At 38.2% G+C, this 18,069-nt stretch overlaps 1 protein-coding gene and 1 pseudogene across 3 annotated transcripts in view; both read right to left on the minus strand.

Annotated features, from left to right (window-relative positions):
• Positions 1-9,462, minus strand: part of LOC148095963 (vitamin D3 hydroxylase-associated protein-like) — a 31,841-nt gene extending 22,379 nt beyond the window's left edge. The window contains exons 1-15 of one of the 2 annotated variants that reach the window (XM_087836577.1): positions 8,817-9,462; positions 7,326-7,439; positions 6,934-7,074; positions 6,677-6,810; positions 6,319-6,525; positions 6,196-6,236; positions 5,946-6,070; positions 5,637-5,762; positions 5,449-5,546; positions 5,115-5,214; positions 4,986-5,029; positions 4,841-4,880; positions 4,657-4,765; positions 3,623-3,768; positions 2,438-2,760 (exon numbers count right to left, since the gene is read on the minus strand). In XM_087836577.1, the coding sequence (XP_087692703.1) occupies positions 2,638-2,760; positions 3,623-3,768; positions 4,657-4,765; positions 4,841-4,880; positions 4,986-5,029; positions 5,115-5,214; positions 5,449-5,546; positions 5,637-5,762; positions 5,946-6,070; positions 6,196-6,236; positions 6,319-6,525; positions 6,677-6,810; positions 6,934-7,074; positions 7,326-7,439; positions 8,817-9,041 (1,773 nt within the window). In that variant the 5' untranslated portion in view covers positions 9,042-9,462 and the 3' untranslated portion in view covers positions 2,438-2,637. Of the gene's footprint in view, positions 1-2,437; positions 2,761-3,622; positions 3,769-4,656; positions 4,766-4,840; positions 4,881-4,985; positions 5,030-5,114; positions 5,215-5,448; positions 5,547-5,636; positions 5,763-5,945; positions 6,071-6,195; positions 6,237-6,318; positions 6,526-6,676; positions 6,811-6,933; positions 7,075-7,325; positions 7,440-8,816 lie in introns of those variants that run through there. The other variant, XM_087836578.1, reaches the window with a different exon arrangement.
• A 1,504-nt stretch (positions 9,463-10,966) lies between these two features.
• LOC102783530 (vitamin D3 hydroxylase-associated protein-like) lies at positions 10,967-18,069 on the minus strand (annotated as a pseudogene). The gene is made up of 13 exons (XR_015717218.1): positions 17,679-18,069; positions 15,786-15,899; positions 14,816-14,956; positions 14,352-14,485; positions 14,008-14,214; positions 13,862-13,902; positions 13,628-13,744; positions 12,808-12,933; positions 12,630-12,727; positions 12,286-12,385; positions 12,150-12,193; positions 12,005-12,044; positions 10,967-11,929 (listed from the first exon to the last, which is right to left on the minus strand). The product of XR_015717218.1 is annotated as a vitamin D3 hydroxylase-associated protein-like (transcript).

Below are 18,069 nucleotides of genomic sequence, written 5' to 3' on the forward strand. Positions count from 1 at the left end.
ACTGTAGCTGGTGTTATTTAATGTTTTAAATGTTTTCAAATCAACATTTCATATTTTTATTTTATATATGTATCTGTTACACAATTTAAACTTTAATAACTTTACAACGAATAAAAGCCTCTGATGTAATCCTTTTGAAACTACGTTCACATAACTTTGTATTGCAATTTACATTAATGATATCGGCTGTTGAAGCTAAAGGTGTCGCTCTGCACTGTTGGGTTATTAACCCCTCCACTGCCACGCAGTTTTCTGCTGCTTTTAATCAGCCCTGTGGCCCTTCTGACTTTGTCTCCTCTGATACAGAAGACCTTAATTCCTGGTTTTATTCTTGCTGTCAAACTATCTTGGAATCTGTGGCTCTAGATGTCATTTCAAACTCTAAGACTGCTGGAATTGCTACTAGAACTCTGCCAAAGAGGCAAAAAGGGAATACTTTGCAAATATTATTTCTTCCAACAGTCATAACCCACTTGTGTTATTTAAAACCATTGAGGCTGTTCTTAATACTCCATTGAATGTCTGTTTGGAAGTTTCTGCTAATATGTGCAATAATTTTCTGAGCTTTTTTTTATAGTAAAGGATGTCACCACCAGGGCTCTCATACAGCTTCTGACTAGTGATGGGTCGTTCGCAAACGAAATGGCTCTTAGACCCGGATCTTTGACGTGAACGACGCGAGCCAGCTCCTTATTGGGAGCCGTGAGGGTTTTTTTTTTTTTCTTTCTCTCACCCTCTATCTCGCCCTTTTTCCGCTAAACTCCGCATGCGCGGCCTGTACTTTGCGCTGGGCAGAGGGGGGAGGGGCGTTAGTTACACTCGCAGTAGCACAGGAACAGAGCCAGAGAGAAAGAGAGCGAGGGACAACAACGTCACATTAGAAAGGTATAGTAATCATCCACTATTTTCAGTTGCAGATGATAAAGGATTCAGAAATCATGCAGGCCCATATGACAGAGAATGTGCATCTTCTTTTTGTTTTAATATTTTAATTTATATTTAATTGTGTTGTGGTTTGCAGTGTTTTGTGTTGTTTCACATTAAATTTGTTTAAAAGGTAAAAGCTGAAAATTTAAATATTTAAAAGTTGAAATGTGAATAGTTGGTTTTTGTATTATATGATTTATTTATTACATTTTATGTGGAGTGAATAAATAAAGTATATTTATGGTGGCCCTTAGAGACAAAGCATGTACAAACTCCAAAACGCGTAAAAACTCCAAAACGCGTAAAAACTCCAAAACACGTAAAAACTCAGAAGCACGATGCTAGGGCGCAGTGTTGAGCTTTTGTTACCTAGTGTCTACACAAGCAAGGAAGTATCAACAACTGGATTTGGTGTGTGGTAGTAACAGGTAAATGAACTTTTTTAAAAAAATTATTAATATTATATTATTAATGAATAAATATGAGTGCTTGTCTATAAATACACAAACAATACACACATGCTTTCAATTGTGTAATTTAAGTGATCTGGGTAGCTCTGTTTTGGAAGTTCAGTAAACGCTAGAAATGTGTTTTGGAGTTTGTACGTGCTTTTTGGAGTTTGTATATGCTTTAGAGTTTGTACGTGCTTTGTCTCTAGGGGCCATATATAAACATATATAAATAAGACCACTTTTTTTTTACATTAGTAATTCCTTTTCTGCATAATTTTATATTATTGTTAATGATTAAATAATTAAAGCAACAAAACAACCTGAAGAGCCGGTTCGGAGCCAAAAGAGCCGGCTCTTTTTAGTGAGCCGAGCCGAAAGAGCCGGAAATCCCATCACTACTTCTGACTGTTTTTACTCAGTTTGAGCTTGTGACTCTCTCGATTTTAGGGGATGTGGTTCATCATATTAGGCCTGGCAAATAGAACTTTCTGTCAGCCTTCTCAGTTTTGTATCATCTTCTGCTCAGAATGCAACATTTTGATTATTTATTTATGATAAAATTAAAAAAATATTTCCCCAAAAGTTTACATAATGAATGACATATGACACAAAAGCAAATGTACTAACTCATATCACCATCAATGAAAATAAGTTGGGGGTTTCTTATTATTATTTTACAATAATTTTAGTTCAAAGTAATTCAGTGAGTGCTGTCAGGGAACTATCAGAAAGGAGCGGTCAACTGGCAATTATCCCACTTTAAAGTCCAGAAAGAGTAATTTATATATTTTTTAATATAATTAAAAAATGTAATGTAAAAAAATGTAAATCTTTCTATAACTGCTAAGATAGTTTACTCTCTTTTGGAAGTTGACTGCTTGCAGACTGTAGTTTTCTGGACAGAAGAGATTCATGTATGTGCTGATTTTTGATCATCCAATGCTTTAATAAATACACCAAAAGATGAAGCGTTTTGACTGCTGGTTCCTAAAAGTGGATAAATGATCATGCTAACAATGGTGATAACAAGACAATATAAAAGACCTGCCTTTAAAATATAAGAACAAAAAAACATAAATGCATAATTTTGCCAGTTAACTTTTATTTAACCTTTAGCAAAAAGCCAAAAAAAGTGTCTAGATTAAGAATTCTCCACCATTTATGACATGATTAGCTTATTATTACAGAATGTAGTCAAATTAACTTGTTTCCTCTGAAGTCTGCAGCCTCTCCTGTGAGACTGAGAAAGAAAGCAGCTTTACTTCTTGCTTTCTTTGACCAGTTGTTCCACTTCCTTCATGAAGCGCAGGCAGAGCTCATCCTGCCACGGCAGAGCAACACACTGAACCGCCACAGGTAGACCCTCACCACCAGTCACTCCCTGAACACAAAAACACACTCCTGTCACTTAATGCTCAGCAGCTGAACGCACCACCTAAATGTGTAATTTACTCAACAGGGCAAAAGAGCACAATCCCCAAATAGTGCTGAAAGGTGTTTACCTAGAAAAAAATGGATTTGCTGATTTCATGGGGAAGTCATGTGTGTACATGTGTTTATCTGTGATCTCACGTATTGTCAAAGTGCATGCAGCTGAATTTGTGTAGATCCACCAGTAATAAGTGATGGTGTTGGAGCACAGCTGATGTGCTGAAAACCGTGTGCTGTTCATGATCCTGGAATTATAACTGTTTAAGTGGAGTGTGATAAAACTTTATTAAGGAAAAATGTATTTTTAAAGTTTATCAACATAAATACATTGGTTTAATGTCCATCAAAGGTCTGATTCTTCTGAGGATCAGTGCTGTCCTCCTGCCTGTTTCTCCATTTTTTGGCCGTTTCTCTTTGAACACTATTGCACAGGCTGTGAAACTGAAGAGCTGGAAGCAGTTTTGTTGCCGCTGGCATTGTGTGACTCGTTTAGGTTAGAGGCTCCAGGTCATCTCTGAAGCTATTGAGCAAATTTAGCATTAACTGACTTGGTAGCTCTGTACCTTGGCATTGTTAGTCTGCTTGCCTATCGATCCTGCTCAACGGTTCCACTTGCACATGTGTTGCAATCAGCTGATTTCAGTTCATATGCCAGAAGAGGAAAATAGTGACGCAGTCTACAGCGTGGATACAAACATTAAACATGTGCAAATGGATCATTTACAAAAGTCTCATTTTTTCATGCCAAAAGTTTGTCCTAAATCTGGCTCTATGTTTCACTCAGTCTTATCTCACTGGTACATGTTGCCTACCTCTTTGAAGAGTTTGTCCCACATGTCCTGATAACAGCCCTTATAGTGCTTGAGTTCCTCCTCATCCTTTGTGGTCACTGTGGAAACAGTGACTACACCCGCAGGAAAGGTAAGGAGATTGTAGAGCATCGTGTAGCTGGCAGCAGCTTAAAACGCAGAAAAGAAAAATCAATTACTTATAAAGACACATAAACACTATTCTTAACCTTTACAAATGTAATTATTGTTTAATTTAAATATAATTTAGTTAATGCAGTAATGCCTTTGCATTGCTTTTTATCCAGATCCAGGTTACTTTTTAAATCAAGTAATGTCTGGAGAGTCGTCCTCATCTTTGATGAAATGTCTCTTTTTTTCCTCTTTTCAAAGTTCAGTTGTGTTATAACGTGTAACTGTTTTGTACACTAAGAAGCTTGGAAATAAAAGTGTCTGGACTTCTTTAGGTTTCTTGAAGACGTTTTATCTCTCATTCGAGAAGCTTCTTCAGTTCCAAGAGCAGCTGGTGGAGTGTCCCCAAGAGGGTCATGGACCACCCATTGATCCTATACCTAATCACACCATCCAAGGTGTGAAAACGGGTGTAAGTCACAAGCAGCAATGACGCTCTTCTTTCCAAGCTCCTTAGACTACAGTGACCTGGATGACTGGGAATGTTCACAGACATGTTTTGTAAACTGTCATTGTTTGTTGTTTTTTTTATCATGTCTATCCAGTTCCCCAGTGAGGAAACTCTGAATCCACTACAACATGAACTACACCTTTAGCTAAACTTCATTTACAAATAGAAGTACTAAACACAATAAAAATTAAACTGGAAAAATAAAGTGTTTTTTTATTAGTTACTGTTATCATTTGCCTTTTATATTTTACATATCTTTGTAATTTTCAGAAACTATTAAAGTAACAATATCTGATCTAATTTGTGACTTTTGCTTCACATTTTAAACATCTTTAAAGTCCTGTAATTAAATTTTTTTGAAAACAAACTGATAGATACAAAAACTAAGTTGTCTGTCACACTGAGTGAATCATACTTGAAATTTTGCCACAGTATAAGAAGTTGTAGGCTGGTCCAATCACAGGACACAGCAGGACATCAATGTTGCAGCTCCTCCAATGTGCTATTGTCTCATGAATGTAGTCCTAAAGAAAACACAGGAAATCTCAATTTCATCTTCGCACTTTCATACGTGACCATGCATCATCAGCTGACAGTACCTCAACAGCAGCATGTTGCTTCCACAGCTCTGGAACAGATCTAAAAATGAAGCAGAACGTTTGGATATAATTCCTAGCACATGGAAATGTAACAAGGAAACTGAGATTCAAGCACAAATGAACAATTTCAAGGATACTTTCTCACCCAACTCCACAAAGAGCACCAAAGGTGGCAGAAACACGAGGAAACTGCCCAAAAAAAAAAAACCCAAAATCTTAAATGTCAAATTAGATCTAAATGTCTACATCTCTGTCACAGAATTAGAGGACTCACCACGGGTTTGAGCAAGAATGAAATGGTTTTCTTCAACCACTTGGGAAAGCCGTAAGGAAAAACCTGAGGCTCCAGAGAAGGGTCCACAGGTCCCCCTTCCCTAAAATGAAAGAGATTATTGGCACAGGAGAAAACAGTCTGTTCAGAGACACTGAACTGAGAATTACTGTAATGGTTTCAAAAAGAACCACAACCCCATGTTGTTCATAAAGACAATGGCAGCATGGTGATGTTTAGTGGTTAGAACTAAAAAGAAACAAAACCTCTAAATGTTAGATGATTTAAGTTTGGAAAACAAATGGTAATAACTGACTTATTAAATGAAATAACTCACAGTTTTTGTAGCAGGGTGGTACCTCCATCTGCAAATAAACTCTTTATCAAAAGCTCAGGGATAGTTTGATCCATCTTCAGTGGACAGTAAGGGACGAGCTAAAGACACAAATATCAACACTGAGGACCCATGACTCATATCACATACGTGGCTTGACAGTGATCCTAGTGTGTGTGGTGACGTCTTACTGTGTGCCCTGCTTGCTCTAGCAGAGCTTTGACCTCTCTGACGCTTCGGGCCATGCTTGGAGATGGATGCGTGTAGCCATCGCTTTCAAAATAACCAATCCTTAGAGGTCTGGAGCTTCTGTATATCTAAGGGTCAATCATTTTTACTTCCTCAGTCAATTAAACATAATCAGTTTGCATTGATTACAGCCTGTAAAGAGTAATATAAAGTGAAGCATTAGGAAAAACTATGTATCAGTTTAATTTGTAGCTTTTAAACAAAAGAATAATCATTAACAGATTATATGAGTCCCACAGTACAGGACACACCTCCATATTAAAAGGTAATGGTGGAACAGTGGGGTCCAAAGAAAACATGTGGTCACAAAGAAGCGCCTGCATGCACAGAGCCAGACTGTCCACATCTCTTGCCATGGGTCCAGCAGATGACGGCACTAGTTTCATACGAAATATAAAGCAGTGACTCAAATATTTGAGACAGTTTGTGTCTGTGAAATATTGCTATACAGTGGTTATGTAACTACATTTACTTTATATGTAAAGTACATATGTTTCTTACCTGACTTTTGCCCTCGATAAACTGGACGAAGTCCCTGTAAACTAATCATTACCCAAAAGTGTTAATAAAGCTTAACTCAGCAATGTATAATAAATTTATAAAAACTGACTGAATGAGACCCACCTGAGCCGACCTGCAGTTGGTTTGAAACCACAGATTCCACAGAAGGATGCAGGAATACGGATACTGCCACCTATATCAGTGCCTATACCAAGCAGGGAGCCCCCTCCCCCGATGAGAGCCCCCTCCCCGCCAGATGAACCTCCAGAGGTCTTCTGGAGGTTATGAGGGTTCACAGTCTGCCCGTAGATAGGATTACTGCAGTCATAGCTGTCAACAGACAGTTAATGAGTCCTTGCATATTATTTTCATTCATATTTTCATTATTTGCACATTTGGAATGGACAAAGGCAACTTAACACATGCACACAGTTTTAAATGTGCTGTAGATTTTTATGTGAGTAATTAATAAAAGATGTACCTCAAAAGAGCTTGAGGCAAGTTGGTTCTCACAAAGGGAATAGCTCCTTGTTTCTTCAGGACTTGAACAAGCACACTGTCCTTTTCAGCGGGCTGGTCCAGGTTAATGACCACACCACAAGAACAGTCATGATTCTAGTGTTGGAAAAAACAAAGATGATAATGTTACATCAAATACCTGAGCTATGATGCTCGCGAATACTGTACCATACTTATAAATACTGATGGGAAATTTGCATTGCATAACCTTTGTAATACCTTAAATGCAAGATTTTCTTTGATGCTAACTGGAACTCCGTACAAGAGACCATCCTTGTTGGAGCCAACAGTTGTCAGCTGGTCCAAACTCTCCAGCAAAACTTCAGTGCAGCAGTTCAGCTTTTTGTTTACAGCCAGAGTCTGTTGAAAGGAAACAAGCACAGACAGATTCAGAGAAACATTTTCCCCTGAAAGAAATTTTCATGCTTCAAGGGGATGAACATTCCTGTCAAAAATAAAAAAGAGAGACAAGTCCTGAAAATTAAAATGATTGCTTAAAATGATTACTTGATTACTTACTTCTAAAAATTAGCTTTTGGTGTATTTGAGCTATTATGAAAGATTTGTTTTGTTATATTAAGTGAACCTTTGTGTCATGTTGGATACTGAACCTTTTCCATATAAGAGTGAAACACATCCTCTGGGCTCAGTGAGCCTTCCTTCAGCTGCTGTGTCAGCTCAGACAGGGAGAGCGTCAGGATGAAAGCAGAGTCAGTTGTCGGATGCTAGAAGACACAGACCCACACAGAATCATTACTTCAAAAAAACATTTAAAGCAAGAATTTAAGACTTAGTATCACCTCTAATTTTGCATCCTAGTCATGGAACAACCTTCAGAACACATTAAAGCTCTCCCTGACAGAGTTAATAACACTCAAAAAGACTTATGTAACGTATGCAATGTAATGTTATTAAGTGTTTTGGTGTTATATTTGAATTGTAACTTGTAACAATGTAAGGGTTTGTCCTCTTGACCAATTTATCCTTGAAAAACTGATGTTAATCTCAAGGGATTTTTCTGGTTCAAAAATAAATAAAATAAAATAAATTAAATTAAATTAAACAAAAAAAGCATTGAACCAGGATTTTTCCTTTGTCTGTGTTCCACCTCTTTATTACTTATGTAATTAAGTAATACCCTCACCCTACACGTACGCCCTACATGTATAATTAATTCTGCAACTGTGGAGAATTTTTCTGTCTTTTCCGAAACTTGCCTCCTCCATTCCTGACTGTTCCCTAGCTCCCATGGTTGATGACTTTGCTAGCACCCTTTTTTCCACATGCTCCTCCATCCTCAATACTGTTGCCCCTGTTAAAATGAAGCGCCCTAGATAATTTCCCGATGTTGGCTAAACGATTCTACACGTGCCTTGCAACGTGGGTGCCGCCGCGATGAGAGAAGATGGAAGAAAGATAAACTCCAGGTTTCTTATGATATCCTGCGTACCATTTCAACTTGCTGCTAAAATAATGTACAATGTACAATGGATGAAGCTAACAGAAACACATCTGCATAAAGCAGAGATGAGATTCTGAGACCATCAAACCCACCACCTACAAATTCCAGATTTCTATTGTAAAAAATATATCATCTTCTTAAATGGTGCCTTTAACAAATACCCCTGTTGTAATACTAAAAATGAAGCAATACTAAAAACCCCAAAATACAAATGTTTATACAATAAAAACGAATCTAAAACAATAAACAACTAATTACGACTGATTTTAAAATTTAAAAAAATCCAAAGAAATGAAATAAATAATAAAATACTGATAACGTTCAGTGTGTTTCAATGTAATAAGCTACATCTAAGCAAGTCTGCAACTTAACACCATGTTTTGCAATAGTAAATAAATCCAATAAAGCACCTTTGGAGAACTGTGGGAACGAGCGAGTCACATGATTTTTATGTCAATATGGAGCAAAGTCTCTGAGGAATGTTTTCAGCACCTTATTGATATAATATCTGAAAATTAAGGCACTTCAGAAATAATACATAATTATTTACCAAATTGTTTGTCCATAGTTCACCAGGTTTGAACTAATATCTCCAAAGATTAACTTAAACAATTCAAAGTCCAGGGCTCTGAACTCTCACCGACTGTTTGTAGCGGAGCACCGCCTGCTCTGCCTGCTGCAAGCTCTCCTCTCTCCTCTTTCTGGCTCTCTTGGTCTTTCCCTCCGTCTCTCGGTGGCTGCTGATCTTTTTCACCAGCATAACCACGGATCCGACAACGCAGGTAGCACCAGTGAGCAGAGCCACTGCCCAGTTGTCCATTTTCACTCCCTTAAAAAACTGTTCAATATTCTGCAAGGCTTGCATTTTTGTCCTATTGCTGCAAACTCGACTAAATGACAAGTGGACTTTACACACGGTTGTTTAAATGGGACAGGCTGACCTTTGAGCAAAATAAATAGGCGTGTTAAGCAAGTAATAGCTCCTACTTTAATAAAACAATGACGCTCACTCACTGCGGGTGTGTACTTCCAAATAACACGGCACTGTGAATGACAGAATAAACAAAAACAACAAATATGTGTTGAAGTGCGCGTTCATCCAAATTAATTACAGAAAGTCCATTTAAGACTTCTCCTTAGAACGATCACCTAAACATTTTCACGTAAGTTCTGGATTTTATAGTGATTATTATTATTTTTATATTAGGATAAAGGAGAACCGACCGCTTACTCGCTAACTTGCTATAGCCTCTTTTTCCCCTTTCTGCACCGCATCAGCCGTTAGCTTTCCGTGACCCGGAAGTTGTTCTCCCTCCGGAACAACGGATATCAGTCTTTTTTTTTTTTTTTTTTACTTTATTTAACAAACAATGAGTATACAACATACGAACAAATGAAGTATACAAAACAACAGAACATGAACACAAAAAGCTAGGGGTAAAAGAAAAAGGTAACAATTATAAGAATACACGCAAAAATTCACATACATATATTGTTTTGAGAGCCTTTTTGTTGGTGGAGTCTGATATTGATTGAATGTACATTTCCACATCCTTAAAAAAATGACAGAAACAACGGATATCAGTCGCTGTGTCCCAATTCAGGGTCTGCACGTTTGAAGTACGCGCACTACGCATACTACGTACGGTGCGTACTATAAGTACAAGTGCGGAAGTGAGAGGCTTGTGAAATGGGACGGTCTAGCCTTCGTCGCGCTGTTCAGGTTCCCTAGCAACCATGATACTAACCGCGAGAAACGTTACATACAGCTTTGTTTGACAGAAATGAAGGAGAAAAAATGTTTTGTTGGTCATTCATTTTTGCCATGACATCACTTTGATTATTTGAGTATCTGAGGCTGAGACCACAGGACTGTAAAACACCATTGTTGGGCTTCATTTCTGTACCGAACAGTTATTTCAAGAGTAGTTAGTAAATAACAATTAGCTCATGTTGTTCATGAGACTAAAATCATCTCACTGTGATAATGTAAATATAATATGGACAATATTATAGTTATTGTCATATATATATATATATATATATATATATATATATATATATATATATATATATATATATATATATATATATATATATATATATATATATATATATATATATATATATATATATATATATATATATATATATATGGCTTTACAATTAAGTTAACGCTGAAAGTACAAACATCACTAATGTCACACAACTTTGCCACATGTGGCCAACAGCAATGTTTTAATGTTCTTCGTTATTAAACATTCTTACTTACTTTTGACAGTTCACTCTTCGGTCTCTCCCTTCTGCCATATTTTGTGGCAAAATTATCCACACTCACCGCTGCGCTATGAATTGTGGGATATATGGGACCACGAAGCGTGCACCGGACCACGCTTGATATTTGGGGAAATCGATGGCGCATTTGGAGTATGCATTTGAAGTACACTTCGAATTGGGACAGCCGTCATCGCGTGGCGGTGACGTAATCACACTTAAAATGCGTACTTCAAGCGTGCAGACCCTGAATTGGGACACAGCTAGTGTTTCGAGTTTAGTTACTTTTGATATTATTAAATATATAACTATATTAACAATAGTTTCAACTTTTATTATTTTCACGATGATCATGTCATAATTCCGTTTAATATATGAAACATTTTACAACAAAAAAACAAACAAACAAAAAAAAAAAAAAATCAACAACAACCCCAAAACAAAGCCACCCCCCCACCCCCCATCAGAGATCTTCGGGGCAGGTTTGAAAGATCAAATCAAATGTAATACGGCTTATTACAGGTATTTATTTTATTCGTTTATAAATATCAATGTCAAACCACTACATTAGAAAAATAAATGGTTTGTTTTAATGTCATTGTCACAAAATTAGCAGATGAACAATACACATATAGTGAATGTTATGGTCATTTTGGCCTAATAATTTCTTTGAAATGTCCTTTTTTTTCTCCATGGTGGGCAGATTGCAAGTTGTACCTCAGAAAGTTTTGGTAACCCTCAACAAGCTTCTGGCATAGTTCTGTCTGGATATTTGACCGCTTTTCTTGTCTCATTCTTCTCCTGTCTGCATATATTGTATGTGTACATATTTAAGTATTTCACATAGTTTGCTTGTTTGTTTGTTTGTTTACTTGTAACCGTTTGAATAAATTTGTGACTTTTTTGTAATATTGTTTAGTATGCTTTTTGGTCTTTTTATTGTCTGTGAGGTTATTTTGGTCTATACAAATAAAGCAGACTTGCCTAATGATTTCACATTTTATTTTCTCAACAAGATCTAGCATGTTTGCTGTTATGGATATGCAGAAATATAAAGCATAGATGGGGATAGCAAGACAAAAAAAACACATGGTTTATTAAATTAATGTATGAAAGAAAGATGAAAAATGAAAGAGTTAGAGTTCCTAAAGTCTTTAGGAAACAATCTAAGACCAAAATAAACACAAAATGAATAGACTGTACTTGTACTACTAAGATTCATCCACCATTTATGACTCGATTAGCTCATTATTACAGGAAATACTCAAGTTAACATGTCTGTTATCTTATAGTTTACCTTGAGATTACAATTTGTTGAAAACAAAGTGACGCACAGACTATGCTGTTTTATTGTACTCAGTGTACCATACCTGAGGTTTTGCCACAGTATAAGAAGTTGTAGGCTGGTCCAATCACAGGACACAGCAGCACATCAATTTTGCAGCTCCTCCAATGTGCTATTGTCTCATGAATGTAGTCCTAAAGAAAACACAGGAAATCTCAATTTCATCTTCACACTTTCATACATGACCATGCATCATCAGCTGACAGTACCTCAACAGCAGCATGTTGCTTCCACAGCTCTGGAACAGATCTAAAAATGAAGCAGAACGTTTGGATATAATTCCTAGCACATGGAAATGTAACAAAGAAACGAAGAATTGAGCACAAATGAACAATTTCAAGAATACTTTCTCACCCAACTCCACAAAGAGCACTCATTTTGGCAGAAGTGTGAGGAGACTGGGGTAAAAAAAAGTTTTATCAGATTAAACTGTCAAGATCAAACTGATGTATGAATTCATATACATCTGTCAGAAGACGAAACAACGCACCACAGGTTTGAGGAGGAATGAAATTATTTTCTTCAACCACTTAGGAAGCCTGTATTCAAAAACTTGTGGCTCCAGACAAGGGTCCACAGGCCCCTCCTTCCTAAAATTAAAAAAGGAATCTTTGGCTCATGGGGAAGTAGTCTGTTCAAAGAAACTGAAGTAAAAATTACTGTAATGGTTGCAAAAAGAAGCACATGCCCATGTGCCCTATAGACAATGTCAGAATGGCGATGTTCACTGGTTAGCACTGAAACAAAAATTACATTTCTAGCTATTAGATGATGTAAGTTAACAAGAACATATTAAGTAATTATATATATATATAAAAAAAAGGTCCAACTCACAGTTTTTGTAGCAGGGTGGTAGTTCCATCTGCCAGAAAGCCCCTAAGCCACAGCTCAGGGACAATTTCATTCATCTTCAGTGGACAGTAAGGGACAAACTAAAGACATAAATAATATTAAAGACATATGGCTCACATAACACACTTGACCGCAATCAGTGTGTGTGGTGACGTCTTACTGTGTGTCCCGCCTGCTCTAGCAGAGCTTTGACCTCTCTGACGCCTCGGGCCATGCTTGGAGATGGATGCGTGTAGCCATCATTTTCCAAATAACCAATCCTTAGAGGTGTGGAGCTTCTGTATATCTAAGAGGGAATCATTTTGATTTTTTGAGTCAATTAAACATAATTAGATGGCCTTTAGGTAACTTTTTTTTAAATATAAATGTTAATGTATTGTTTATTCTAAGACATTAATACATTTAATAAGTGTGTTAAGACAATAAGCCATTTCATTCATTTACAAGTTTGAATATTTAGTAACTATCTGGTCAAAGTCCAGTAAAATAATCCTGAACAGTCTTCATTTCACCTTCACCTTTCACCTTAACCTTCTAGCACCTGGCGTCCACATACGTGGACATCACATTTTGGGTTGTCTAGACCAAAATATTAAATTTTGCTCAATAAGGGCCTGATGTCCACTTACGAGGGTATTGTCCTGCCACTGTTCTATCGAAATTTTAAATGAATATCCTCATATGTGGCTGTCATTTTTCTTAAAAACAAAAATCTGGTAAAAAAAAAAAAATAAATCTGGTAATTCTTTGTTTTTACATTCATCGGGTCCCAATATGCCCAAATATCAAAGCGAAATTAAAAATGCATGCCATGGAAGAGTTCGTGTCTTAGGAGTTTAAATAAGAAAATCCAACAAACCACCTACAAAAATATCCAAAGCAAACAAAAGCATGTTTATTTATGTAAACAATATCATGTTGTTTAAGAGTGAAAAGCTAGCTTATCAGGCAATTACAAAAATTGTCATCAACAGACACACCTCCATATTAAAAGGTAATGGTGGGGTCCAAAGAAAACATGTGGTCACAAAGAAGTGCCTGCATGCACAGAGCCAGGCTGTCCACATCTCTTGCCATGGGTCCAGCAGATGACGACACTAGTTTAATATATAACAAGAAGCAGTAAACAAAATTCCCAGACTGTGGAATATTGCAAGACAGCAGTTATGCAACATCACATTTTACTTTGTTTAGTAAGCAGATATGTCACTTACCTGTCTTTTGCCCTCGATAAATTGGACGAACTCCCTGTAAACTAATCATTACACAAAAGGTGTTAACAAACATAAAAGTTAACATATAAAACATAAAACTCAGCAATGTATAATAAATTTATAAAAACTGACTGAATGAGACCCACCTGAGCCGACCTGCAGTTGGTTTGAAACCACAGATTCCACAGAAGGATGCAGGAATACGGATACTGCCAGCTATATCAGTGCCTATACCAAGCAGGGAGCCCCCTCCCCCGATAAGAGCCCCCTCCCCACCAGATGAACCTCCAGAGGTCTTCTGGGGGTTATGAGGGTTCACAGTCTGCCCGTAGATAGGATTACTGCAGTCATAGCTGAATGTGGCCAAAGACATATGGGTAATGAGTCCTTGCATATTATGCACACTTGTAATGGGCAAAGACAACTAAATAAGTGGTCATAGTATTTAAATGTACTCCAGATTTATGTCAATCTCTGATAAAAGATTTACCTCAAAAGACCTTGAGGCAAGTTGGTTTTCACAAAGGGAATAGCTCCTTGTTTCTTCAGGACTTGAACAAGCACACTGTCCTTTTCAGCGGGCTGGTCCAGGTTAATGACCACACCACAAGAACAGTCATGATCCTAGTGTTGGAATAAAACAAAGACAATAATTGTACATCAAATACCTGAGCTATGATGCTCGAGAATACTATACTCAGTACTGTTTACACTGAGTAGGAGACGCTCTGTATCTCATTGTACATCTGTATAGTGACAATAAAAGCATTCTGTTCTAGTCTATAACATACTTACTTATACTGATGGGTACAGAAGACGATTAGGACCAACGGAAAAAAAAGTGGGCACGTCTTTTTTTTTTCTTCTTTTCCAGAATTCTGAGAAAAGTAGAAAAAAAAGACGTGCCCACTTTTTTTTCATTGGCCCTAATCCTCTTCCGTAGATGGGAAATACCTTAAATGCAATATTTTCTTTGATGCTAACTGGAACTCCGTACAAGAGACCATCCTTGTTGGAGCCAACAGTTGTCAGCTGGTCCAAACTCTCCAGCAAAATTTCAGAGCAGGAGTTCAGCTTTTTGTTTACAGCCAGAGTCTGTTGAAAGGAAACAAGCACAGACAGATTCAGACAAACATATCAATCTTTGTAAGCCCTCTGTGGAATATTAAAGTCTTTTTGGAAACTCAAATATTTCTTAGGCACACGAATCTCATTTGCTTTCATAAATATTATGACCAAATGTCTATAAACTTTAACCGTAGCAAAGACACAAGTGTAAGTAATAAGAAATACCTAGTTAGCTGAGAGTATACCTAAAGTAGAACACTGATACAAGACTGGAAAATGAAATTGATTATTTAGTGTAGACAGTCTCGGTCGTTGTGTCCTTGGGCAAGACACTTCACCTACTGCCTACTGGTGATGGCGCAATATGGCAGCCTCGCTTATGTCAGTCTGCCCCAGGGCAGCTGTGGCTACAACTGTAGCTGCCTCCACCAGTGTGTGAATGTGAGAGTGAATGAATAGTGGAATTGTAAAGCGCTTTCAGGGGTCCCGAAAAGCGCTATATAAATGCAATCCATTATTATTATTATTATTATTAGACATTAGCTTTTGCTCTATTTTATCCATTATGTAAGCTCTGTGTTATGTTAGGTCAGGGGTGGGCAACTCCAGGTCTCGGGGGCTGGTGTCCGGCAGGTTTCAGATCTCACCCTGGGTCAACACACCTGAATCACATGATTAGTTCAATACCAGGCCTATGGAGAACTTCAGGACATGTTGAGGAAGTCATTTAGCCATTTGAATCAGCTGTGTTGGATCAAGGACTCATCTAAAACCTGCAGGACACTGACCCTCGAGGCCTGGAGTCACCCACTCCTGTGTTAGGCAGTGAACCTTTGCGTCGTGCTGAACACTGAACTTTTTCCATGTAAGAGTAAAACACATCCTCAGGGGTAAGTGAGCCTTCCTTCAGTTGCTTTGTCACTTCAGATAAAGACAGGGCCAGGATAGAAGAAGAGTCAGTGGTTGGATGCTAGAAGACACACAAAGAACCATGTCAGACAAAAGTTGCAACAAAGAACTAAAACTGTATGGATCTACAGAATCAAGATTCTTTATTTGCCAGTGTTGCATCTCCCTACCAAATTTAATAAAAGACAGCTTGCTAATAATGAAATAAACAGCAATGAAGACATATAGAAGGAAAAACCCATTGTAAATTGTGTAGACAACAATGTGAATAGAACCAGAACAGGCTCAATAAAACTCAGCACTGACTTTTGTATGGACCTATCAGAGGGATGAATTGCTCAAAAGCATTTTGAGTAACTCACTGCATTTAGGCATGGAAGCATGTTCAAGATGACCTGCTCAAAATTGTGAAGAAACGTGATTTATGTGACTAAACGTGGCATGACTGTCAGTGCCAGATGTTCCGATCTCAGTATTTTAAACGCTACTGATCTACCGAAGTTTTGAAAATGCCTTGTTGATGTTGATATACATATACTCAAGAAAGAAAAGTAGCTTCTGCAAGGGTTTCCTTAGAATAACAGAAAAACATATTTACTTCTTAAAAAAAAAAAATACCTGACTGTATTAATTTTCGGATGGCTGCTTTGCTACATTAGTGCAAGATAATGCACTAATGTAACAAAGTTCAAATCTTCTTCTTGGTGTTATTAAGTTCACTGTACTCTTCTTCTGTATCTGGTCTCTAAAGTCACCAGAATCTAATCAAATAGAGGACCTTTTGTCATGGTCCGCGGCTCGGTGTCCGAGGAGCTGATGGGATGCCCACGCCCACGGGTGTGGCTGTTAACTCCACACCTGCATCCCATCTCAGGCGATTATCAGGTGGACTATTTGATCCAGCCCAGCCAGCTACTCCACGCCAGTCCGTTAGTCGTCTCACAGCGGTAACGTACACGCGTTCACGCGGTTGTGAAAACCCTCATTTATCTGAACAAACGCTAATCTTTTCCTTTCCGGGCGCTGCAGTTTTAATCAGCTGCGCGCGCTCCCACGGACGGCAATCACTTTCTGGCACAACACCCGGTACCAATCACCTCTACTTTCCTGGAGCTCCCCCGCGGACCCTCACCCCTCCCTCCGGCTCCCACGGCCCCGCTTTGACTGTAAGACTCATATTCTCCCCCACGTATGCTGCTATTTCCCCGCTCCCCAGTAACTCTCTTCCTCTTTCTGTTGCAGCCTCCCACAGTCCCGATTACGGCGTTCCTGCGTAACTCATCCCCCGGTCCCTTGGTTTTTCTAGTTTCTCGCGTGTTTTCCTTTGACCGTTCCGGGACACCTTTAGTTGAAATAAAGTTTATTTTTCGTACTCCTGTGCGTGTTGTCTCTGCTTCTGGGTCCAGCTTGTGTACTGAACTTCGGTTCATGACACCTTTATGGTGTGTTGGAATAGGAGATTTGCATTATAGATGTATGTGTTATGTTATTGTGCCAATTTGGATCAAAACTCTAAGAAACCAACTAGTTGAATCTCTGCCAGGAAGAATTTTGGGGTGGGGGGAGGCTTTAAAAGAAAAGGCAATTTAACCCAGTAATAGCAAGGTGTTTCAAATAACTTCTCCACAGAGTGTAAATGCAAAAGACAATCTAGAAATAGCAGTAGATTATTATCGCTGTGTTTGTCCTGCTAAGTTTATTTTTTAATGCTTAAGGTAAGCCTGCTGACAACAAAATCTGATAAATTATGTCAAAAACACCATCAGGTTTGAACTAAAAGCAGAAAATTCAATGTTTAACTTTCCCCCAAAAAAACCCTAAATTAAGGCTGAACTCTCACCAACTCTTTGTACCGGAGCACCGCCTGCTCTCCCCGCTGCAAGCTCTCCTCTCTCCTATTTTTGGCTCTCCTGATCTTTTCCTCTGCCTTTCGGTGGCTGCTGATCTTTTTCACCAACACAACCACGGATCCCACTGCACAGGCAACACCAGTGAGCAGAGCCGCCATCTGACTGTCCATCTTCACTCCCTTGAGAAAATGCTGAATGTTCTGCAAGGCTTGCATCTTTGTCCTGTCACTGCAACTCCAGTTTTAAACGTGACAGGTCGGCCTTCGTCAGGCTTAATCAGCTACCATCTCTCATATGGACTTTTTAATGTCTACAGCAGGAGTGGGCGAAGGTCGGTGTCCTGCAGGTTTTAGATTTGTCATTGATCCAACCAAGGGCGTA

The sequence above is a fragment of the Neolamprologus brichardi genome, chromosome 23, assembly GCF_056152115.1.
Source record: "Neolamprologus brichardi isolate AB-2024 chromosome 23, ASM5615211v1, whole genome shotgun sequence".
Lineage (NCBI taxonomy): Eukaryota > Metazoa > Chordata > Actinopteri > Cichliformes > Cichlidae > Neolamprologus > Neolamprologus brichardi.